This window comes from Vigna unguiculata, chromosome 7 (genome assembly GCF_004118075.2).
Source record: "Vigna unguiculata cultivar IT97K-499-35 chromosome 7, ASM411807v1, whole genome shotgun sequence".
Lineage (NCBI taxonomy): Eukaryota > Viridiplantae > Streptophyta > Magnoliopsida > Fabales > Fabaceae > Vigna > Vigna unguiculata.
The window spans coordinates 32,504,689-32,528,997 of record NC_040285.1 but is presented as its reverse complement, the minus strand read 5'-3'; the positions used below and the strand labels follow the sequence as shown (position 1 = coordinate 32,528,997).

Sequence of the window (24,309 nt, the reverse complement as noted above, 5' to 3'; positions counted from 1 at the left end):
AACAAACTTGAATAGATCATAGATTATTGTTTTATCAAACCATCTCTATGTGGGCATGACCTTCAATTGAACTAGTGCACTTGCTGGATAATTTACATTCTTAGTTAGTGGAAAGACAAAACATTTATATAAAGCTTCCATTTCCAACTTTCTTTGAAGTAGAAGCTTTACACGTTAATTTTTATTTATATTTAAATTATTTGTTAAAAATTGTACAAATAACATATTTAGATTGTTGATGTGATCCATTTTGCGTGAACTAACTCGATTTAACATGACATATGCTTGACCCAACTTGCTTGACTTAGAGCTGATCCAACTCAATTTGACCTAAACTTAGCCTGATTAATTTGACACGGTCTTGATTCAACCTAACTTGATTCGAGCTTGATCCAACCTTGGGCCGACTTGAACTAACTAAGGGTCAACTTGCTTCAACCTGAATTTGGCCCTACTCAATTTTGTCCAACATGGGTCCAACTTGACTTTAGTTGGGTCGATCTTAGCACAACTTGAGTTGGCCTGAAATAGACTCAACTTGACATGATTTAGAAAAACTTAAGTCTGACCATCTCAACTTGACCTATATACTATTAGTCTAACTTGGACCTTATCTAACTTTTGTTAATATAAATATGACTTGACATGACCTCAACCTAAATTTAAAATAAAAATAAAATAAAACTCCAATTTTTTTTTATCACTTTAAAATTCAAATTTCGGCCATCAAAACACCCCATAGTAAAGTTCTACTCAATATTCTTTACATACTATGAACCCCAAAACATGCATTCCTAAAAAAAGTGTTTGATCTTTGAAAAGAGGAAATAGGATTACTTAAGGAAAAATTCGACCTTTTTATTCACTAGAAAATTAATAAATTTTCAGAAAGGAAGAAAGAAATTTTTAGGAGTTTAGAATTTGAAAAGAGGAAGAGGAAGAAATAAAAGAGAAAGAATGAAGTTATTGAATTTTAACTTATAACTAAAGTTTTTTAAGCCATTGAAAACAATAGTTTATACGAGTCGTGAACATTCTACCATATATAACTTAACTAAAACTGTTTTAGGTTAATTAATGATTTCCGGTTTGAGTCTTAAAAAATAACATATCATGTGTTGAATATTTAGAAAATGAGACTTTTATCAGCAATAAATAATTTTATTTTATTACATATAGTTTCTAAAAAAAGAAATGGTAATTTGCATTGTTTGACGCTAGGTTCAAGGTTCAATACATCTTTATGTCTTAGGATTAAGCTCACCGACACTCTCCACGTGGCACCTTATAGTATTATATAATGAATTGCTTAACTACGGCCAAATAAAACACAATCCATCGTTCATTCAAATATCAACTGTTTTAACAGTTTTTTCCTCAAATATTATTTCTTGTCTTAAGAATATTACACAATGTAAAATATTTTCATTATAACTAAATTTTATTAACATTATTACTATTATCAATACATTTCAGCATAATTTCTGACACTTCAATTTATCAATTTTTTCTGAAAACACACTACTGAGCAACTATTTAACAACTGTTAGTGGTTGGTAACATACAAGGCTGTGTTCATGTGTTGTGTCTAATTATATGTCTATTAAACTAAACACAAGCCGTGTCAAATTTGGCAAAATTTTCGAAGGTTAGGTTTGATGTTTATATGGTTGTTGACTAAAGAATACAAAAAAATAGATTCATTGGTTTCTTTTACTCATTTATCTCTCGACATTGTTCTTTCTTTTTCAAAATTCAACCAGAATTAAATTTTAAATTATTTTAGATCTCATCATCAGGTTCAAATTTGCATGCTAGATGGATCTAGGTCAGTCAAAGGAACAGAGGGAAAAATTCAGGAGGTCCCCAAAAACTACACAGTTTTTATTCTTCGCAGATTTACCCTTGTCGAATCAACAGGTTATTTTCAATCTTGATACTGTCACAAATGCATCAGTAGTTCATAATCATAAAATCATACACCACAAATTCATGTACACCACACGTTTGAGAATATTCTGTGATCAACATTTCTTACATGTCACAATTACTCTTGGAAAATCTACCCAACTCTTAATGGTGATTCACAATCTACTAACTTCATTTGGGAAATACTTTACTCCACTACTTCCCACAGTGAAAGTGTTGATAGATGACTTTCGTTGATATATATGTTGACCAAGACAAAATATATTTAGCAAAGAGAATTACAGAACCAACTAAAGAAAAAAATTCTTGGTGCTCCCATGTGCGCATTCAACTGCTTCAGTCAAGTTCTGATACACATAGCACGAGCAGTAAACAGAAAGAGCAAAAGAAAAATTCAAAGCATTGATGATTTAGTTGACGACCGAATGCATGGTGCTTAATGAATTGCAACAACTCATCATAACAATCATTGGCACTTCCTTATAAATATGTTGTCAGCTTTATGCAATGTGTTTCTCATCACTTCCTCACACTTTCTCTCTCTCTCTCTCTTTGCTTTGTTGTTTTCTATCCTCCAAGGAACTCTCTTTTCTCCTCTTTCTCTCTCTGTCTCCGTCTAAATCTGATGTTGGACCAGTAGAAAGAACCGCGACAAATCTCTGGCATTGGAGTGTAGATCTTATCTATCACTGTGTTGGGATTTGTGTTTGTGCTTGGACTTTGACCCTGTGTGGTACTACAACTCACTTCCATATTGGTTCTTACATTTTCTTTTCCATGGTTTAGAAGGAATCATCTGAAAAGGAATTCCAACCCAGAAATATTGTTGTACTTTTTTCTGGGTATTCGTTGAGTTAGGCGGAATTATGACGGGTTATTCTTCAAGATTCTATCTTGTTTTTATTTTGTCCATTTGTGGAGTGTTGGCTTCCCCCATTGAAGATCAGAAGAGAGATAGAATTACCCAGTTGCCAGGACAGCCAAAGAATGTGGGGTTTGCTCAGTATTCTGGCTATGTGACTGTGAATGAGCAAAGTGGGAGAGCACTGTTTTACTGGTTGGTGGAGGCACCGGTGAGTCGTGGACCAAAGTCAAGGCCACTGGTTTTGTGGCTCAATGGTGGCCCCGGTTGTTCCTCTATTGCTTATGGTGCATCTGAAGAAATTGGTCCTTTTCACATTAGACCTGATGGCAGGTCGCTTTACTTCAACCCTTATGCTTGGAACAAGTGTAAGTGAAATTCACATTCCCATTGGTTCTGTTTTTAGTTTTTCGCAACTTATATCATATCTTTATGCCTTTTTTATTTGGGGTACTGCAGTGGCAAATATACTGTTCCTTGATTCTCCTGCTGGTGTTGGTTTTTCATATTCGAATAAAACAACGGATCTGTATACATTTGGTGACCAGAAAACAGGTAATGTATTATCTAGTTGTTGTAGATGCAGGATTCACTCTTCATATCAGTTTTGTTTGTTTTAGCAACAATGATTTGGTTTATGAATTGTGATTTCACAAGCTAATGTGCATCTGGGATCTGACTTTCCAGCTGAAGATGCATATGCTTTTCTTGTTAATTGGTTTGAAAGATTTCCTCAGTATAAGCATAGAGAATTCTACATTGCTGGAGAGAGTTATGCAGGTGATTTTATGTTTGATATGTCGGTTTCCTTTCCAATTTTGTGCCACAGTTATCGATCAAATTTCTTGAACATAATTTCTCAGGTCATTACGTTCCTCAGTTGGGTCAAATTGTGTATCAGAAAAATAAGGGAATCCAGAATCCAGTCATAAATTTTAAGGGATTTATGGTGAGACTGTAAGAATCTTGAAATAGCTGTGCATTTTTGTAATCTGTAATGTTAATGGGGAGAATTGCCACTACCTTGTTACTTGGACCACTAATGATTTTGTTTTTCTCCGTTTATCAGGTTGGTAATGCTGTTACTGATGATTATCATGATTATGTTGGCACTTTTGAATATTGGTGGACCCATGGTTTGGTTTCAGATTCCACGTATAGGATGCTAAAAACTGCCTGCAATTTTGGGTCCTCTCAGCATCCATCAGTGCAATGCATGCAGGCTCTAAGAGTTGCAACTATGGAGCAGGGAAACATTGATCCATACAGCATTTATACTCAGCCTTGTAACAACACAGCATCACTCAGACGCGGCTTGAAGGGTCGCTATGTAAGCTATTATTGTTACTTATTCCATTTACCTATAAACATAATTTCTATTTCACTGAATTATAGTTGTCAAACCAGAATAGTGTACATTGAAGGGAAACTGCTGCAACTATGTTATTAGCATTGATTTTTATATTGCTTATTGAGAAGTTTCCATCAGTATTATCTCCTCTAGCATTAGATTGTTTTTGAAGTGGTTAATAAGCTTATGAAAATGTTGAGTACCATATAAGGAAGAAAATTCATAAATTTATTGTCTTAAGGTTTTGGATTGGAGGTAGTACCAATCCCTTGTGTGTAATTGGACTTATATTTCATTAGTGTTGTATTTCTCGGATGATCCTTCTCATTGATATCATATTTCCTTGACTGGCATTTTGCAATTGCTAAACTACATGAAGCAAAAATAGATCTTTGAACTTTTCATTGCAAATTTCAGCTTCAGACATATAGCACCTAGTTGTTAATATTTGGGTCACAAGCTGTTACATTGATAAATTTTTTTCTTGTTTTTTGCCTTCCAAACTCAGCCATGGATGTCTCGAGCATATGATCCCTGTACTGAAAGGTATTCTGATTTGTATTTCAACCGTCCAGAAGTTCAGAAGGCATTTCATGCCAATGTAACTGGAATTCCTTATGCATGGAAAGCATGCGGGTATGTATCATTTATGTGCAATTTTGAACTGTTTTCTTGAGGCCTATTCTATTTTTTACTATAAGTTAGATCTAAAATGTGTTTCTTAACAGTGATATTGTTGGGAACTATTGGACTGATTCTCCATTATCTATGCTTCCTATATATCAAGAACTTATTAGTGCTGGTGTCCGAATATGGGTTTACAGGTACTTGCATTTTCCTTTTATCTTCTCTTAATTATAGCTTATAGAGAAGAATCTACTTACAAATAGATGGTATAGGTGCATTGTTCTAGTAAAATTTGCCATGTGTTTCTTTGATGGCACTCCACAAAAATTTGAGAGGAAAATAAAAAGGATTACGACCATCACCACCAAACGAGTGGAAGAACAAAAGAACTTAACATGCTGCTCTTTACTTAACCCATTGAAGAATAGCCCAAGATGAAAAACTGTCCGGACATGAGTTTCAATACTGTTTGAAACTATTTGTAGCACTTACAATGAATATACGCATCATATGTGTTAAACAAAAACATTTGATACTGCACAAATTCTAACAAGTATCTCAAAATTCTTTAGACTGTATCATTAATATCACTTGTTTATCTTAAAATGAATATTAGGGATTAAAAATAATAGTTTCAAATTTTGAATGGACCAAAATTAAAAAAAAAAAAGATGTTTTACAAAACTAAAACTTAAACTAAAATTTATATATTTTATAAGAAATAAAAACATTAATTTCAGATTTTATAGAGATAAAAAATAAAGAAACTTTTTTATAAGAACCTAAACCAAAATAAAAAACTCGGACTAAAAATTTATCTTATTATTTTCTTTGCAGTATCTATTCACGCGACACATCTTTATATTAATCACAGTCCAATAAAAAGTGAAAATGTTTTTACCTTTTGATCTTCAATGCTTAGTATTTTGTATAATTTCTTTTGTAATTGAAACTCTGAAACTCTTTATCTTTGATCTTTGGCTGCAGTGGAGACACTGATGCTGTGGTTCCAGTGACAGCTACTAGATATTCAATTGATGCCTTGAAGCTACCTACCATCATCAATTGGTACCCTTGGTATGATAGTGGCAAGGTTGGTGCAACTTCTATCATTAAAAAACTGTCTCAGGAGACAGACACACACGTGATAATTTATTTTTGCTGTAGCTAAGATTTTTTTCTGTTCTGTGAAGGTTGGTGGTTGGAGTCAAGTTTATAAAGGGTTGACAATGGTTACAGTAAGAGGTGCTGGACACGAGGTTCCTCTTCATAGGCCCCGACAAGCATTCATTCTTTTTAGTTCATTCTTGCAGAACAAGTCCATGCCAACAACAAGTTAGACATTTGTTCATTACCACTTAATCAATATTCACACAACTATAGCAACATAAGTACCACCATTCTTGCACTTAGGCCAAGAATAGTTGCCAGAATAAGGAATTCAATCCTCATGAGTTCACACTTGGTTTCTCTGCGTAGAAAATTGATAAATTTACCAACAGTAGTTCTTCTACTTCTATTTCTTTGTGAAAATGTGATTATTTGTACGAAATGCTATTCTTTATATTGTTTTAGTTATCCAAGACCAATGCCATATCTTGTATATTCAAAGGATGTTGTTCTTCTAGTAATAAAAATTTCTTATACTACCAGTTAATTACTGCGATAAACTTCAACACTAATCAAGTGTAATTGAAAACAAATGGGTTGTTGCATTCTGAACCGGAGAAGAGAGATTGAAAGTGACATAGTGTGACAAAGCATTCAATGCTTAAAGCTCCTTGGTTCTGTCATACATCGCTTTGCTGTAGTTGAACAGATATAGGGGCACTGCACCAATGATTATATGGCTCGTAAATCAAGATCAAAATATATAATAATAGAAATGTTTCTGTCCACTGTGGTTAATTTGTATTCAGACCATTTATCAGCAAAGTTCATCTTCAAAAAGTGATTCAGAAGGAGAAGAAAAAAGATTGTGATTTGAGCGTCTGATCATTGATGCTAATCAATTATGTCACTAATAAAAAAAAGGCATCAACATTCATTTAATTAAGGAACTCGAAAATCACAGTTCTAAAATAGCAAAAGGCATGTTAATTAAGGAACTGCGCTGTAGTTTTCATACATTCGCATAATGGTGATGCTGTAGCAGATACTCACGGATATTTGCCAATAAAACTTTTGGAAGATGGCAATGTTTATGCATATAAAATTCCATGGTAGAGCACAATGTATCAACAAGACAAGGTGCTTTGCTAAAGGTATTTGTCATTGACGAATTAAAGCTTTGGTGGAACTTCTTTTAAGAAAAGAATTAGGGTACCTAGTGGAGCCGAATAGACACATGGTATTGGTGTGACAATAAGATTAGATGAGACAGGATAAGAAAGACAGAGCATCCCACATACTGTGTCATTATTCTATAATACCCGTCTAACAATAGCACAAATCTGGTTCATGATTTTGCTTCGCAAAGAAGTCCAATTGGGGTCCATATATCAAAAGCAGTAGCATCATTTGTAGTTACAAAAAACACCATCACTTGTTCTAAATTCTTTGCTTGCCTTGCCAAAATTCACATGGAATTGATGCTTCTGTATGCATCAGTATTAAGGATAAATACGTCAATTGTGTCATTAGAATACTTGAAAAAAAAAACCGGGAAAGGAGGGAAAGAAGGGCAGATTCGTCACACCAAGACAGAAACTAACTTCCTTAGTAACTAAGAAGGACAACCTCATTTGATTTGCTCATTTTCACATCCCCCAACAAAAGTTAGAGTTTGAAGCACAACATAAACAAAGCAAAATGAGTGTCACCATCCCTTTTTAAATGGAAACAAAGCTGAAGACAGCACAAGAAGCAGCTAACAAGAGATAGAGTGAGAGTGAGAGACATGTATAGGTTCAGCAACACAGTGATCGGGTTTTTGAACTTGTTTACACTTTTAGCATCCATACCAATAATTGGAGCAGGTCTATGGATGGCAAGGAGCAGCACAACCTGTGAAAATTTTCTCCAAACCCCTCTTTTGGTTATAGGATTTGTTGTGCTGGTGGTATCACTAGCAGGCTTCATTGGTGCATGCTTTCATGTGGCATGTGCACTATGGTTGTACTTGGTGGTCATGTTGTTCCTCATAGCAGCACTGATGGGTTTGACCATATTTGGTTTTGGCGTGACTAGCAAGGGTGGTGGTGTTGAAGTCCCTGGAAGGGTTTATAAGGAGTATCATCTTCAGGATTACTCACCATGGCTGAGGAAGAGAATACAGGATCCTCGCTATTGGAGCACTATCAGAAGCTGTATTCTGGGGTCTAAAACTTGTGAAAAGCTTGCCTCTTGGACCCCTCTTGATTACATGCAAAGGGATATGTCTCCAATACAGGTACAACCAGCTTGTTTTCAAATAAGGTCATGTTAGGCATCACTATGAATTTTGACATCTTAACTATGCAGACAATCCAAAGCTCATGTTATGCAGCTTGTTTCTCCTCAGAGCTTGTTTAGGCTTTTCAAATTTTGAATGTCTTGGTTCAATAAAATAGCCAAAAAGACTTGTTTTTTCTTTTCAGATTAATCATTGCTAAGTTACATAGTTGTGTTTTGGGTTATGCAGTCTGGATGTTGCAAGCCACCAACTGCTTGCACTTACAACATGGCAACAATGATGATGACACAAGACCCTGATTGCTACAGGTGGAACAATGCCCCCAATTTGCTCTGCTATGAGTGTGATTCTTGCAAAGCTGGTGTGCTTGAAGACATAAGAGGGAATTGGCACAAGCTCTCGGTTCTCACTGTCACCATGCTTGTGCTTCTCATAGGAATTTATTCCATTGGGTGTTGTGCTTTCAGAAACACAAAAAGAGCAGAAACGGATTATCCCTATGGTGAAAACAGGATGACCAAAGTTCGACCCAGATGGGATTACTATTGGTGAGTCCACAATTCTCCACAAAATTTAATCATGTTGTTAACTCATTTCCTTTCCAACAATAAAACCACATAAAAGAAACAGAAATAGTGTCTTGCAGTACTGGAAATACAAAAATTTGTTAAATTTCACCATAATGGTATTACAAGTCATATGAATAGTAACTTAAGATGGAAAGGTAATGTAAAATACATGGTAGATGTTATTGATTGTTGTAAGTACTGCCTAAAATATCAGAAGAAAAATTTGTGTATGCTTTAATTTAAAGTCTTTTGCTTTATGTAAGAAAGGAAAAGTCTTTTGCTTTGGGTATTACTTTTATGACATTGGAGTGTGGGAATTTTGAACAGATCTGAATGGTAATAAATTCAGTACAACCTTTGAATATGAGCAATTTAGCTACTGTCTAATGCTTTTTGGTGTGTGTTTTTTTCCCACAGTTGGAGGTGGTTACATGACAGAAAAGAACAACTTTATTAGAAGAGAAACTCTAACTATCATCCATGTTTGGGTGCTCCATTCCATAGTGGAAGAAGAATTCAGTAGTTTCTCAGTGTATGGTGTAGAAGGCCTAAAGGCCTTTCTTTCTACCACCTTTCCCAAATGGCTGCTTTTTTATGTATAAAGCATAATTTTGCTTTTTGTGCCATAACTTTATTTTGCCTTTTCTCATTAGTGGATGATGGTTTTTAATTTTAATGCATGAACTGTGTGCAACGGGGCTGGATAGAATAGAATAAGCAACCTAATCCCACTTGCTTTTTTCTGTTCTTACACAAATGTCCAAAAAGTAAAAATAATGGAAGATGGAATAATCGAATAAGTTCTAAGGTAAGACTTTGATGGCGTGTTTGATCCAAATGGAACATCTATATTCCATCTTAGAACAGAGTTAAACCATAAAAAAATACTTACAAAAGTAGTAACATTTGATTTCGTTTGAAAGAGTTAAAGTGCTGAGACAAACCAGAATAATTTTATTATAAAAAACAAAAACAGTACGTACAATTGTAATGCTTCATTTCATTTTATATATCTCAACACTACGTAAAGTTTTTAGAATTTAATTAAAATATACAAACAATGTAATTTTTTACACCGTTATTGAACCATGAATAATCATATAAGATAAGATTCTTGATTTCTGGTGATTATAAAATAATAATTAAGTTAATCTTTAATTACTTAATAATGTAAACAAAATTATAATATGTTACGATTAAATCCAGAATTAAATTAAATTAAATAATGAAAATCACTTGTCTTGACAGTAACCCCAAGATACAAATTCTTCTTTAATTGATTTATTATTGGATGATATTAGGGAATTTCTTTTTCAGGCCATGTTTTCTTTTGCACTTTACTAATATAAATATTAAAATTGGCACTTTGTCCTTAAAAAAAGAGTTTCAAATTATGTAATTCAAAAGTTAGTTTTTGACATTCGAATTATACAATTTGAAAATAATTTTAACTTCTAGATTATGTAATTTAAATATTTTTTTTACTCTCAAACTATATAATTAAGAAGTTATTTTTAAATTACACAAATTTTCTCATGAAAAAAACTATTACGTACTTTGAAAGTCATTTTTTACTCTCAAATTGAGTAACCCGAAAGTTTTTTTATTTTTTATTTATTTTCAGGTTAGGCAATTTAAAAGTTATTTTTTCATACAAAAGTTTTTTAATTTTGTAATTCAAGTGTCTTCTAAATTGGACAATCCAATTTCCTTTCGTGAAAAAATGATTTTTGAATTATATAATTTAAAGTACTTTTTTGCTTTGAATCCATTCATAACACAAACACAAAAAAGACAGCGATGGCAAAGGGGGTGGTCTACGACAAGGGGGTGACAACGGCAAAGGGAACTTTTGGTCTTTTAACAACCCCTATGAGTGTGCACATGGAAACAATGGGGTGCAGAAAAAACTGGACGTTATATTAATGAAGCTTTTATGGACCTCTTTGTTCAATTCGGCCCAATAGATAAAGGTAATGGATTCTAGGGCCTGACCAGTGTGACCTTACCACTTTTCAATTATGAATAGTTTCAGTCTTTATGACTTATCAAATTTTCAAATTAAGTCCTTTATTCAATAACTAACTGATACAAGTTATATATTATTAATTAATATATTAATAATGCATAAAATAGTTAAAGAAAATTTGTTTCTAACGTTATTGCAACATATTTATTTGAATTTACACTATTCAATAATAAATCATATCTCCATTTATCTGAAATATTGGTATTAAGTGAAAAATCTTCATTAAATTAAAAAAAAGTATGAATTTAATAGGATAAGTTGTAATAATTGAAAGTTATATGAAAGCCTGCCCCGTGGAAGAAGTTTGCAGCACTTTTAGTTTTCATTTTCACCCTTCCCTCTCTCATCTTTCTTCTATTTGGTGCTAGATGCGTGTACAAAAGAAAAATATGATTGTGATAGTTCAAAGTTTTTAAATTATTTTTTATTAGTTTCCTTTCAAATTGGATTTTAATTCTTTGAGTAATTTGTTGTCAATAGTGCAACCTACTTGTTTTTTTTTTCAATTTTATAACACTTACGTAAGTTTCAAGTTTTCCATAATAGATTTTTAATTTGAGTACTAGTTATTTACTTCACTTCTTGATTAATTGAAATTTTTTATTTAAATATTTTCTTATTGTTTTTAATCAATTTTAATGTTTATTTATTCCTTAACTTATATTATGCGTTATACGATTTAAAGCATTGAATATACATTAGAATGTCGATTTAAAACACATCGACTATTACTAAAAATCAAATTAAAAGAATGAAAGAGAAAATAATATATCAAGTACTCAAAATAAAGATAAATATTATATTGCTAGAGTAAAACTTATTTAAATTGTGTATATATGAGTAAATGAGTAATTCACTTCTTCTTTCACTTTTAGTCTAAACTTATATTGGCATAATAGTTAAAGATTTGTTTGAATAAGTTTCTTTAAAAACAGTGGGAGAATCAGGATCTAATTAATGGAAGTTAAAATTCAATAAGGTAAAGTATATTTTTCCTGTAATATACATTGTCAATTTTTGTTAACAAAATATTATTGGTCCTCATGCAATAATTAAATAAACATTTAGGTTTTAATCACACTCAATAATTATGGTGTTAGACGTGAACATAGTGCCAAGTGAAAATTAATATTAGTAACATATTAATATATTATATGTTATGAAAACAGATTCAAAATTTGTGGTGTACTCTCTGCTGTACTTTCAAACTATATTAAAAATAATTTTAATATATTTTTAAATATTAAAACCATTGTATTTTAAAATTTTAATAGAAGAAAAACATCGAAATTTGAAAAATATAATTGATTTAAAAAGGAGTATTTAAAAGCATTACAAAGTATGATAAAAGTGAGAAATTGTAGATGACACTCATCTCTATATATCAATATAACATATAATTTATCGTAAGAGTTAAATATATTTTTAGTCCTTCAAATTTTTTTGAATTTTGGAATTAATTCTTCAAGTTTTATTAAATTTTGGAATTAGTCTCTTTTCAAAACTTTATACTAATTTAGTCATTCATCTTTATAAATGCGTGAGTTTAGTCATTCTTATCAAATTTTGTTAAATTTATTTGACATTTTAAACGCATTTTATTATAATATTTGAGTTAACATTGAAGCAAAAATATGTTAAACGGTGTAAACAATTCAACTACTTGAAATGTCAGATAAACTTAATAAAATTTGGTTAAAATGACTAAATTCACATATTTTTAAAGATGAAGGACTAAATTGATCAAAAATCTTGAAAAAAGATTAATTCCAAAGTTCTCTTAAACTCAAGGGTCCAAAAACATATTTAATCCTTATTTAACCCTTATTTTTATAATGTAACTCGTAACATTTAACTAACTAGTTAACATGTGTGCGAAAACCCAAACAAAACTCGATACTATACATGTTATGTCAGTATTTACTCCATAAATTGTTTACAAATTGTAATAAAACGGAAAATTCTCAATGATTTGAAAAAGTATATAATTTGTTTTAAAAAGTTAGAAAATAGAAGAGAACTGTATACCAATAAAGATTGTAATTCAAAGAATTCTATTATTTTTTTATCTAATTTGCTTTTCTAACATTAACATAATACAAATGGTTTTGGTTTAACTTGTACGCTTCAGATTAAAAATATAATATTTGTTCTGATAAGAAGAATCTCCACTGTAGACAAGAAGAAAAAGGTAGTGGAGTATCTGTAATTTGATGTAGACAGAAATTAGTTGTTTCTTAACTAAAACTAAAAAAGTGTGTTTATTTATGAGAAAAGAAGTATGAATTAAAAAAAAAATCCTTAAATTGGTGTGGTCTACCACATTAATTATTGGACAAGTGGGTCTTGAAACCGTTGATGTTTGTGTGAAGAAAGAAAAAGTTGTGAAGTGGCAGCAGAACAATTTGACGAGGCAAGTTGCAAAATGCGCATAAGAAGAGAATGATTCAGACTTTTTTGTTGTTGTACGTAGCTATGCAATTAATTTGGTGCTATCTCATACAAGTTTGAGTAGATAAACATCGCTATAGAGTTCATAACTGAATGGGTAAAGTAGCTGAAGTAAGGTACAACAATGGAAAAAGTGTATATGGAAAGAAGGATTATGATATTTTATGTTTTAACTAACATTTGAGATATTTTTGGATCAATGGTGACATGATATATAAGATCAAAGTTGACATGAGTTAACCATATATGTATAAAATTTCACTAGTAGTAGAAATATAGGATTATTCTCTATACATATCAACAATGTAAAGTGAGTTATGGTAGTAGGTAATATATATATATATATATATATATATATATATATATATATATATATATATATATATATATATATATATTATATAAAGGTTAAATTTTGTCACAATTTAAATTCAGTTATAACAAAATTTGGATTAAATTGAAAAATTAAGAATGTTCACATTCAATAATGACACGTGACATTGTTATTGTCATATCACACTATATTTATCATATGATACAAAGTTAGTTTGACACGTGTCAATTTTTTTTAAATTATAAAAAAAATTTAAAAATTTACGAGCTAACACGTGATACATATAATTTTGTTACTGCATTACTAACGAAAATAACCTAATTTCAACCATTTTTTTAAAATAGATACTTAGTTGAGACAAATAAAAAGAAGGAGACCTATCTAAGATTTTTTCTATGACACGAGACCAATGAAATAATTTAACTTTTAAATTATAATAACTTATCTTCTTAACTACATTTAGAAATAGAAGTGTGAAAAAGAGACCATGCTACAAATTTTAATAGATCAATTCATTTAATTACCATATGATATTATTATGAACTACACTTTAAGAGAGAAAATGAAAAAAACAAATACTATAATAGATTGTGATTTCTACATTGATAAACATTAGTTCATATTTGAGTAATATATTTTTTTCTATTTTTTACCTTTTTAAATCATTTATAAAAATTTATTTTTTTATTGATTTATATGTTTTCATATATTTATTAAACGACTATAAAAAAAAAACTTTCCTAAAGTTTAGTGCCGAAATTCAACTTCAGATTCACAGACCAATTCTAAAAAGCATTTTATCAATTCAGGTTTGCAAAAGTCAAAGTTGGTAGGGTTTTTTTTCTTATTAATTTTTTCAACATTTTATTTATATACATATTAATTTTATTTATTTATTTTGTAAACATAAATTAATATTTCCATTACGTCAATTTAACATCAATAACATCAATATTTAAAAATTTTAAATAATTAATTTAAAGAAAATGAAAGATTAAAAACACTGTAACGTTCAAATTTGTTTAAACACAATAACTTGCACAGATTCATCCTAAATTCTTAATCTCCTAATTAACCGTGTATTACTTGTCAAAATCTATAACACCACTATATTTAGGTAAATTCTCAATAAAATCTCCAGAGTCCGAGTTAAATAACACGAACACTTGTAACATCACAATTAAATATCACAAAATATTTTATTACCAAATAATATTCTAATTTATTTTTAAAATTAGGTTTGTAATTCACATATAAAACTTTATAATTATTAAACACAAACCCACTTTTAGTCCATATAATTTTGTGAGAGTGTAATTTCAGTTATTGTAAAATTTCAATAACAAATTTATTTTTAATTTTCTAAAATAAAGTAATTTTATCAAGGATTAAATATGTGTTTTGTCCCTTAATTTGAAGTGAATATTAGAATTAGTCAATTTCGAAATTTTTGATCAATTTTGTCCTTCATCTTTTGAAATACGTGAATTTAGTCATTTTAATACAATTTTGTTAAGTTTATTTGATATTTCAAGTGTGTTTCTTTATAGTATTTGACTTAACATTAAAGCAAAAATGTGTCAAATAATATAAACAATTCAAATATAATCCTAAAATGCATACGAAATATCAGTTAAACCTAACAAAATTTGATTAAAAGAACTAAATCTATGTATTTAAAAAAATAAAAAACTAATTTAATCTAAAATTTTAAAATAAACTAATTCTAAAATTCACTCAAAATTAAAATATAAAAAATATATTTAACCAAATACGTCATCTATTTATCAATGGAAAGGTAATACCTATATTAGACTTTATCATTTCAGCTTTGTAGGGTAGAAAAAAGGTCCACGAGCTATCGGATCCTGTATTCCCATAATCTTGGATCTATAAATTTAATTAAACTTTTGATTGGAAAATTAATTACTTAATTAAATAATCTAAAGACATTCTCTGGTCAACTCTTTTTTTTTTCATATACAAAATTAAGGTTTCGTATATATACGTTTGACTGATTACTTAAGAAACTTGAACTCATCGCGTAATCAAATTAGTCTTTATTTACTATTCATTGTTGATATAAAGCAATATAAAAATAGATATTTAAGTATAATTTATTTCTACTTGGAAATAATTTTGTCTTTAACTTGTGGAAACTTTCTACAGAGCTTCTTCTTCTCATTTGTGAGTTTTCTATTGACTTAGAAGAGTTGGACGTAAGTGAATTAAAAAATAAGACTTATTCTAATTTATTAAATTTACACTATTATTCTTATATCGATTTTTCCAATAATGAATACTAATATTCAATAAGAAAAGGACCTAACCCTAAAACTAGACTAAGAAATTTGTGATGTCAACATAACGTGTTAGGCTTGTAAGAAACATGCCCTTTGTGGACCCCACAGTACAACATGTTGCCTCGATACAATTCACACGAACAATTTTAGGTTATTTTTCAATTTTTTATAAGAACAAATATTTTATTTTGGTGAAAAGTCAAGACATGCTCATTAAATAGTTAGTTTCCTTAACCATTTCTATTTTTGAACAATTTTATCTTCGACCACTTACTTTTCATCTTCTTTTATTTTATGTTTGATTTTAAGTTAAAAGTTATAAAGAATTGTCAAGTTTTTAATAAAAAAAATTAGATGACTACTTTAATTACTTGTTAAATTATTAATTTTTTTCTTCAAAAATTTATAGAATTGCCCATTCATTTGTATATTTTTGTAATTACTTCTCAACTCCCCCGTCAATATTTTTCTTTTTCCAAACTCGTGTATTTACTATCATTGAAAATCCTAAAAATTGTCTATATATTTGACATTATATTATCACCCTATAGTGACTAATGGTGGCAAATAATCCACCAATAAAAAATCTTGAATCACTAAATAAATGAGTTCATTTCTAATGTAGTTTTTTAATTTTAATCCTATATTGTACTACTAAAAAAACTCATATTTCCTATCAATTTTATTTTGATTTTTTTTAGGAATACTTATAAAATTTTTTATGAAAAAAAATTGCAGGAAATTGCTGTCAATTTTCTTTTTGTAAAATATTTTGTATAAAACACTTTTCACAACAAATTTTGTAAGAAATACTTGCAAATTTTATAATTTTGTAAAAAATAATTGCGCATGAAGAAATTACCTACCAATTAAAATTTTTAGATAAATTAATAGGAAAAATTCTTTTCTTGTAATTTTTTTAACAAATATACAAGAAAATTTCTATATAATATGAAAATTTTTAGTATTGTTAATATAAAAAATAGTACACCCTGGAGAGGTTATAGGGGTTATAGTAGCCACAAAAATTAACAAACTAGCTGGTCCACAAAAAATGATAGTGTTTTATGTGGAAGGTGACTTTAAGGAATCAATAGATAAACGAGATTGTAGGTATGAAACAATTCAAAAAGTATTTTAGAAAAGAGTTAAGAAAAATATTACAACAAATATTATGAAACAAATAATTAAAACATAGATGATCATGAACACAATTAAAAGGTTAAAAGAATAAATAATATATTCAAATAAGTTGTTATAGGCTTTATCATATACCAGCGTAACACAGACGCTATTGTACCTGTGTGTATAATTTTTTAAATATGCGTGATATTATATTAATAGGTGATAATATTATAATGTTATTAAGTTAATATATATATATATATATATATATATATATATTAAAATTATATTTATTAAAAATAAAGTGAAATATATCATAACAGATAAAAGAATAACCATTGATAAATAAAGAAGAAGAGAAGGAATAGAAACATCTGATTTTATAAAAAATTGTAAAAGTAACGGTCAATTTTTAAAAATTTAATAAATTATTATATTTAAAGGGATAAAATCGGTATTTTAAAAAGTGGACACAAAAAAAAGAGAATCCCCTTTATATATTGTTATAGATACTATAAATACATAAGCAAATCTTTCAACCACATGCAATTTATATTGTTTATTGTTGAAGCGTTTGATCATGAAATGGATCCAAGAAATTCAAAGAACCATGAAGTTATAAAATGACAAGTTACAAAAGAAGGATAACGATGTGAAACAATACATAAGGAGACTTTTATCAATGAAGACAATGAAAAATTAGTAATATCTATATCATTGTATGTAAGAAAAATTCTCCCTTTTGATGTATATATTTGATTTTCAATTTATCTTTTAAGTAATTTTTTAAATTAAACAATTAATGTATCAATTTAAGTGACATTTTTAAACTTCATTATTTTTTTAATATGATATTTTTTTAATATTTAACCATTTTTAAAAATAAAATAACTAATTTTAATAAAAAAATTATTTGCAAAATAAATAATAAAATTGTAAAAATTATGGATATTTACTTTTATAATTATAATAATAAAAATAGTTTTATTACAAATATATATATATATATATATATATATATATATATATATATTATCATGTATGTTAGATTCATTTAATTACATGTTAAGAATAATTTTTTTTTCTATAGTTTAAGATGGTCAATTTGCACGAGGTGATCATGGTAAATTCACGATTAATCTTAAGATAATTATTATTTTTTTTTTAAATTGACATGCATGACATTGCAAATATAAATAATGACCTTAACTTTTTAAACCGATATACATTGTTTAATGATATTTTGAAGGAGAAACTCCACTCATTTTATCAATATACGCATCATATTACATATACATCATATTACATATATAGGAAGAATAACACATTTGAAATACATTTACAAGAAATAACATACATTAATGAATGATAAATTGATCGAGAACATCAAACTATAACTTGATTTAAATTTAGCACATTTTGAGACATTATGATTATAGATATAAATTGAAATTAATTTGAACTATTTCATGCTACTTATTTTTCAAAATATTTATGAATTTAAAATAATAAAATAAGGCGTTGTATGAATAATTTACCAATAAAAATTTAGTATAATTGCGTACAAGAATATAACAAAGTGGGACCTAAAAAATTGAGTAAAAAAAAAGTCCAGCAGTGTAATACTTAATATAGTACACTGTTTTTATTCTATTATTTTATTTTGATCGGTTTTCATCGTTGCGGTTAGATTGCGGCAGTGAGTCACTGGTAACAAGAGTTCACAACTTTTTCCTCATTTTTTCAATCATTTTTGTGAATAAGAAAAGAGTTTAATAAAGACTGTTCCTCTTATCCTTTTTTGACCGATTACTGGTTTGAACTTGTCAAAGTCTTCCTTTCGTTGAAAATGATGCTTCAACACGCTCTTTCAGCTTGCATGCTTCTATATGTATATATATAACCGCTATAGTACAAGCAATTCCCAACCCTATCATCGGTCTCCAAAAAAATTGGTTTTGAACCACACACACTCTTCTCTTCAAACAAAACAAAACAAAACAAAACTTGGTCTGAGTCTTGCAGAGACCAAAACATGGGCGATGGCGAAGAAGTTCTACAGAGGAAGTTGGAGACAACTCCTACATGGGTTATTGCAATTGTGTGCTTTGTGATGCTCGCTATTTCAATCCTCATTGAACATAGTATTGAAGAACTCGGAAAGGTATATAGCTTCACAAAAACCACCTTCTGCATCTTATATATACTGTTATCCCTGATCTCTTGCGGTTTTGTAATTGCAACAGTGGTTGAAAAAGAAACACAAAAAGCCTCTTCATGAAGCGCTGGAAAAGGTTAAAGGAGGTACTAATTAATTAATTAATTAATTAATTAATGATTAATTCAGTGTCTAGAAGATCCTGTTGCTTAATCTAATTGAAAAGCTATATAAATTGTGTGTTTAGAGCTTATGCTGCTGGGATTCATATCCTTTCTCCTAGTGGTGTTTGAAGATCGAATTACTTCTATCTGCATCTCAGAAACTGTTGCTTCCACTTGGAATCCTTGTGATTCTGATTATAAGAGTAAAGGTCCAGAAGATTATGTTGACAAATGCGCAAAAAAAGTAAGCACAATTAATACACTCTCATATATTTTTTGTTTGTTTGTTTAACTCTAATGGTAATTAATTGACTTTCATTTCATGAAAAGAGGAGGGACCAGACACTGTAAATTTCCAACAGAGGTTGTTTTGTTTGGGTGTTTTGCAGGATAAAGGCAACGTTGCTTTTATGTCTAAATATGGGATTCACCAGCTCCATATATTCGTCTTTGTGCTTGCTATTTTTCACATCCTACAGTGCATCATCACACTCACTTTGGGTAGAACTAAGGTACTCTCATCTTATTTTCTACCATTTTTTTTTAATCTTTGTATTATTATTTTTCTTTTAAAAATTAATATTTTTTTTAAAAATGAATTGTTTTTCGTGTCTGAATGATTTTGGTTTTTGTGGTATTTAGATGTCAATATGGAGGAAGTGGGAAGACGAAACGAAGAGTCTTGAACATCAGTTCTACCATGGTAACACGACACTCCACAGAGAGTTAAAATCTGAAACAAAATATCTTAATGAATTAAAAACATTATAGTTTGTATCTATGGCTTTAAGTGTGAAATGTACTAGGCAACACACGTCACATCATAAATAAATGTCTTCAAAATCTTAATTGCATGGAGGTTGTTGACTTATCTACCTATGGATATTACCGACAAAAAAATAATAATTAAGGCCTGTCAGTGTTAAAACCTTTTTTTTTTCCCAGTAACAGTATTTGTTTTTTGAGTTCTGGTGGATTTCATTTTAACTAGTAATTTTTTTTCAACTGTTAAACGTGATTGAAATTAATTTTAAATGAAAAAGTATGTCCCAGTATAAAATTGATTGCTTTTGTAAACTGAAAAACCTTTTAAAAGATGTGTTAATTAGTTTATCTTTTTGTGACAATAACTTCTCTTGTCTAAATCACATGTCAAGCTCAAACGTTGTTCTTATTATTACTCTACCCATTTACGATAATTAGGTCATGTTGATTTAATTTCTGAAGGGATTATGTATAGATTTTTCTCACTAAAATATTCTTAATAATTTATAAAAAATATTGCATAATTAAAATAAACATAATTAATATCTTTAGGGAATTCTTAATATTTTTTATTTGTTTAGAGAATTGATAAAAAATATCTTTAGAAGGTTAAAAAAAGATTCAAATGTAAAAGTACTCCTAAAATGAATATTTTTTTAATATAATAAATGTTCTTTATCTTTGTTTCCTTAACTCATTTTCTAAAGTGTGTCTACGTTGTGGCAGAAAAGGATTTATTACTAACTTTCATGAGTATATTTAAGAAATATTAGCCATGTTTTTGAAACTCTTTTTCATTTGTGCATTGCAGATCCTGAGAGGTTCAGGTTTGCCAGGGATACAACGTTTGGACGAAGGCACTTGAACTCATGGAGCAAATCACCAATTTTATTATGGATAGTGAGTACACAAATATGATACATACATTCATGAATAGACTCATAAATTTCTTACATTGTTGTTCCAAGATACATTCTGAATTTCAAGAACATGGTTTGTTATTTGTGACACAAATTTCACGAGACCTTTGTATTTTTCTCCAATCAGGTTAGCTTCTGCAGACAGTTCTATGGATCAGTTAATAAAGTTGATTATATGGCATTACGGCATGGATTCATAGTGGTGAGTTTGTTTTCACAAAAATATGTTCTATAGTTCGATATTTTTGCTGAAAAGGATATCATAATTGAACTAAGCTACGTAATTTTAGGCACATTTGACTCCAGCAAGTGAGACAAAATTTGACTTCCAGAACTATATCAAGAGAACACTTGATGAGGATTTTGCAGTAGTTGTGGGAATAAGGTAAGAATATCATCCAATGTTTTGCTCTCCTTTCTGCCTCTAGCCTCTTACCTTACCAATTTAAGCTGAACCATGTTTTTTTGTTCTTGCAGTCCAACTATTTGGTTATTTGCTGTGCTGACTCTGCTCACATATACTAATGGTAAGCCCTGTTCAAACATCGAAACCAGTTTTAATATAACACATGAAGTCATGCGTAATTGATGTTGCTAAAAGTTGAATCAATATGGGTCTGATCGTGAATTATTTGCACCATTTTCATGCACAATGTTTGTAGAATTCAATAGATACAAGATTATACAGCTACATATTTTCTTACAGTTTTCAAATTGGAATGCTCTGGTGCACCTAAAACTTGATTATTACTAGACTAGAAACAGTATTAGATGCTCTTTATATTGTAGTTTGTTTTATTAATGATAATTTTTGTTGTATATGGACAGGGTGGTATTCTTATTTGTGGCTACCATTTATCCCACTAATTGTAAGCAAAAAAACCACTCATTCTGCTTATGTTGTCAATCTACATTTTATTCAATTGAACTTGTCATAATAACGTTTAATGTGAATCATGTAGACAATCTTGTTGGTGGGAACAAAGCTACAAATGATCATAACAGATATGGCACTAAGGATTCAAGATAGGGGGGAAGTGGTCAAGGGTGCACCAGTGGTTGAGCCAGGAGATGAATTGTTCTGGTTCAATCGCCCTCGCCTCGTTCTTTTTCTGATTCATCTTGTTCTGTTTCAGGTAAATCTAGTGATTTATTTTCTTATGATTAAACAAACTGTCAAAATGAAGTATTCCAATTCTTGTGTACTGAAATAGTTGTGCTTGGTTCTGTGCTGCAGAATGCATTTCAGTTGGCGTTTTTTGCTTGGAGCACAGTAAGTATTTCATCTTGATCAACTTTCCTAAAGTTTTTGCTTCATTGGACCATTATATTTTGCTATACAACATTGAAGAGAGAAAAGTTGCAGGATTGCATAGACCATGCTTTGTTCTTGAATCTGTACCGTAAAAGAATTTGCTTACAATAAATAGAAAGGAAAATCTATCAGTACTAGAAATCAGGAACAACCTTTCGGAACCTCAAATTGTTAGGGAAAAAAACCAAAGAATAGTTCTAACTAATGAATAAAGCAAACCCAATAGCCTAAAAGAGCTAATACCTTCAAGTCAAGAGAATTGAGACTATTATGCAGCATTTAGCCTAAAAGAAGTAAATTTTTTCTAACTTTGCATCTTTTTTTTGTTACAGTACGACAATGGGTTCAAAATAAACTCTTGCTTTCACCGAACTGCCGCAGATATCGTCATTAGACTTACAATGGGGTAAGTTCACTTCATTTTCCAAAGCTGCATTGAAAAATCACTGGTACATTTGACTTGTATTGAAGATAATTCAACACACTTTTGCTGTGTTATATACTCGAGTGTGTGTAACCTAATAAGAAAATGAAACTTTGCAGGGTTCTCACCCAAGTTCTATGCAGCTACGTGACTTTGCCTCTTTATGCTCTAGTCACACAAGTAAGATACAGGAACATTATATTAAATTCAGTCTTTGTTTATCAATATAATAAACCAACACCATAATAATGGTGGCACTTATTTTCTTTTGTTTTTTGGTGGCATTATATAGATGGGTTCTACCATGAAACCCACCATCTTCAAAGATAACGTGGCATCAGCACTAAAGAACTGGCATCACACTGCTAAGAAGCATCTCAAACACAACAAGGATTCAACTTCTAACACACCATTCTCAAGCAGACCAGGAACTCCAACTCATGGCATGTCTCCAGTGCAACTGCTTCACAAGCACCCTAGACACAGTGATAGTCCATTAGTTTCTCCAAGAACATCCAACTATGAAAATAATCAATGGGATGTTGAAGGGTCACATTCCCCAAGCCACCATGCAAGAGATGTTGATCATGAAGAGACCATGCAGATGCAGCCTCCAGCAGCAGAATTGCCTCCTATTCGAACTCAACATGAAATCAACATTGCTTTATCTGAATTTTCATTTGGGAGGGGACGCAACCCTGGTAGAACAGATGAGTATTAGGAACATTTCCTTGTATTATAGCTTCAACACATACCCAACACGTCTTTGTTGTAAGTAAAAGGAAGCATTGCTTTTGAGGATTGAAATGAAAGTGATGAAGTAAATTTTCTTCGCACAACATGATTTGTTACTTGATTACATTTCTTGTATAAGATGGAGTTTCACTTTCACTGTGTAACATACTTTTTCTCTGTCTCTAACTAAGATGATTAATATTGTTGATCAAATTCGAAGAAATGTGTGAGGTGATCAGTTTGAAAAACTGGCCAAAGCTCAATATTACATATATTCGATACCTTCAATCACTTTTTTCTTCATGATGTAAATTTAATCGATTAACAATTGAATTTCATTACTTTATTTTAATGATAATATATAAATCAGATTTAGTATGATTTAACTTTTTTTTATCTATAATAAATGTTTATATACTTTAAAATAAAATATTATATGTTAAACTTGACTCATATAATCATTTTTTATATAATAAAAAATTGGAATATTACTTTAATTTAAAATTTAAAAAAGGTATTAAAAATGTAATTTGAATAATAAATCCAATGTATATATTAAAAAAAAAAAATTAACAAGCTAATTGACCAAATTATTAGTCGAGGGATTTTAATTAGTCCCATGTAATCCAAAAAGGGAAAAACATACAGAAAAAAAAACTTGAAAGAGCATTTTTCAATTAAGTACTCAATTCATAATATTTTACCATCCTCAGGTATCAATAATTTCAAATTTCTTTTAGAATACTAATTTTTATGTTTTTTCTCCATTATAACGATAATCTCACACTTTTTTTTCCCTCCTTTCCTCTCTCTATGATGTATAAGTAACATTTTTCTTTCAAGTAATTTTGTTT

The 24,309-nt window shown here is 29.8% G+C and overlaps 3 protein-coding genes across 3 annotated transcripts; all 3 read left to right on the top strand.

Annotated features, from left to right (window-relative positions):
* The first annotated feature begins 2,254 nt into the window (after positions 1 to 2,254).
* LOC114189779 (serine carboxypeptidase-like 27) lies at positions 2,255 to 6,421 on the top strand. The gene is made up of 9 exons (XM_028078466.1): positions 2,255 to 3,159; positions 3,251 to 3,346; positions 3,479 to 3,571; positions 3,655 to 3,740; positions 3,861 to 4,121; positions 4,651 to 4,778; positions 4,871 to 4,966; positions 5,757 to 5,862; positions 5,963 to 6,421. The coding sequence occupies exons 1-9, from the start codon at positions 2,796 to 2,798 to the stop codon at positions 6,107 to 6,109; spliced, it is 1,377 nt and encodes a 458-aa protein (XP_027934267.1). The 5' UTR covers positions 2,255 to 2,795; the 3' UTR covers positions 6,110 to 6,421.
* Positions 6,422 to 7,635: 1,214 nt separating this feature from the next.
* Positions 7,636 to 9,416, top strand: LOC114189557 (tetraspanin-6-like). Its single transcript, XM_028078155.1, has 3 exons — positions 7,636 to 8,160; positions 8,392 to 8,711; positions 9,150 to 9,416. Exons 1-3 carry the CDS (start codon positions 7,669 to 7,671, stop codon positions 9,187 to 9,189), a joined length of 852 nt encoding a protein of 283 aa, XP_027933956.1. The 5' UTR covers positions 7,636 to 7,668; the 3' UTR covers positions 9,190 to 9,416.
* A 9,465-nt stretch (positions 9,417 to 18,881) lies between these two features.
* Positions 18,882 to 23,619, top strand: LOC114189887 (MLO-like protein 6). The gene is made up of 15 exons (XM_028078608.1): positions 18,882 to 19,138; positions 19,221 to 19,278; positions 19,380 to 19,540; positions 19,686 to 19,808; positions 19,939 to 19,999; positions 20,873 to 20,961; positions 21,109 to 21,183; positions 21,272 to 21,366; positions 21,459 to 21,508; positions 21,810 to 21,850; positions 21,944 to 22,117; positions 22,219 to 22,254; positions 22,629 to 22,702; positions 22,840 to 22,900; positions 23,013 to 23,619. The coding sequence occupies exons 1-15, from the start codon at positions 19,010 to 19,012 to the stop codon at positions 23,439 to 23,441; spliced, it is 1,656 nt and encodes a 551-aa protein (XP_027934409.1). The 5' UTR covers positions 18,882 to 19,009; the 3' UTR covers positions 23,442 to 23,619.
* The last annotated feature ends 690 nt before the right edge of the window (positions 23,620 to 24,309 follow it).

Coding starts and splice junctions, on each gene's coding strand:
- LOC114189779 (XM_028078466.1), top strand. CDS start 2,796: ATGACGGGTTATTCTTCAAGATTCTATCTTGTTTTTATTTTGTCCATT. Junction 3,572..3,654: donor TGCTGGAGAGAGTTATGCAG/GTGATTTTATGT, acceptor ATAATTTCTCAG/GTCATTACGTTCCTCAGTTG. Junction 4,122..4,650: donor GCGGCTTGAAGGGTCGCTAT/GTAAGCTATTAT, acceptor TTCCAAACTCAG/CCATGGATGTCTCGAGCATA.
- LOC114189557 (XM_028078155.1), top strand. CDS start 7,669: ATGTATAGGTTCAGCAACACAGTGATCGGGTTTTTGAACTTGTTTACA. Junction 8,161..8,391: donor GGGATATGTCTCCAATACAG/GTACAACCAGCT, acceptor TGGGTTATGCAG/TCTGGATGTTGCAAGCCACC. Junction 8,712..9,149: donor CCCAGATGGGATTACTATTG/GTGAGTCCACAA, acceptor TTTTTCCCACAG/TTGGAGGTGGTTACATGACA.
- LOC114189887 (XM_028078608.1), top strand. CDS start 19,010: ATGGGCGATGGCGAAGAAGTTCTACAGAGGAAGTTGGAGACAACTCCT. Junction 19,541..19,685: donor TTGACAAATGCGCAAAAAAA/GTAAGCACAATT, acceptor GGTGTTTTGCAG/GATAAAGGCAACGTTGCTTT. Junction 22,901..23,012: donor TTTATGCTCTAGTCACACAA/GTAAGATACAGG, acceptor GGCATTATATAG/ATGGGTTCTACCATGAAACC.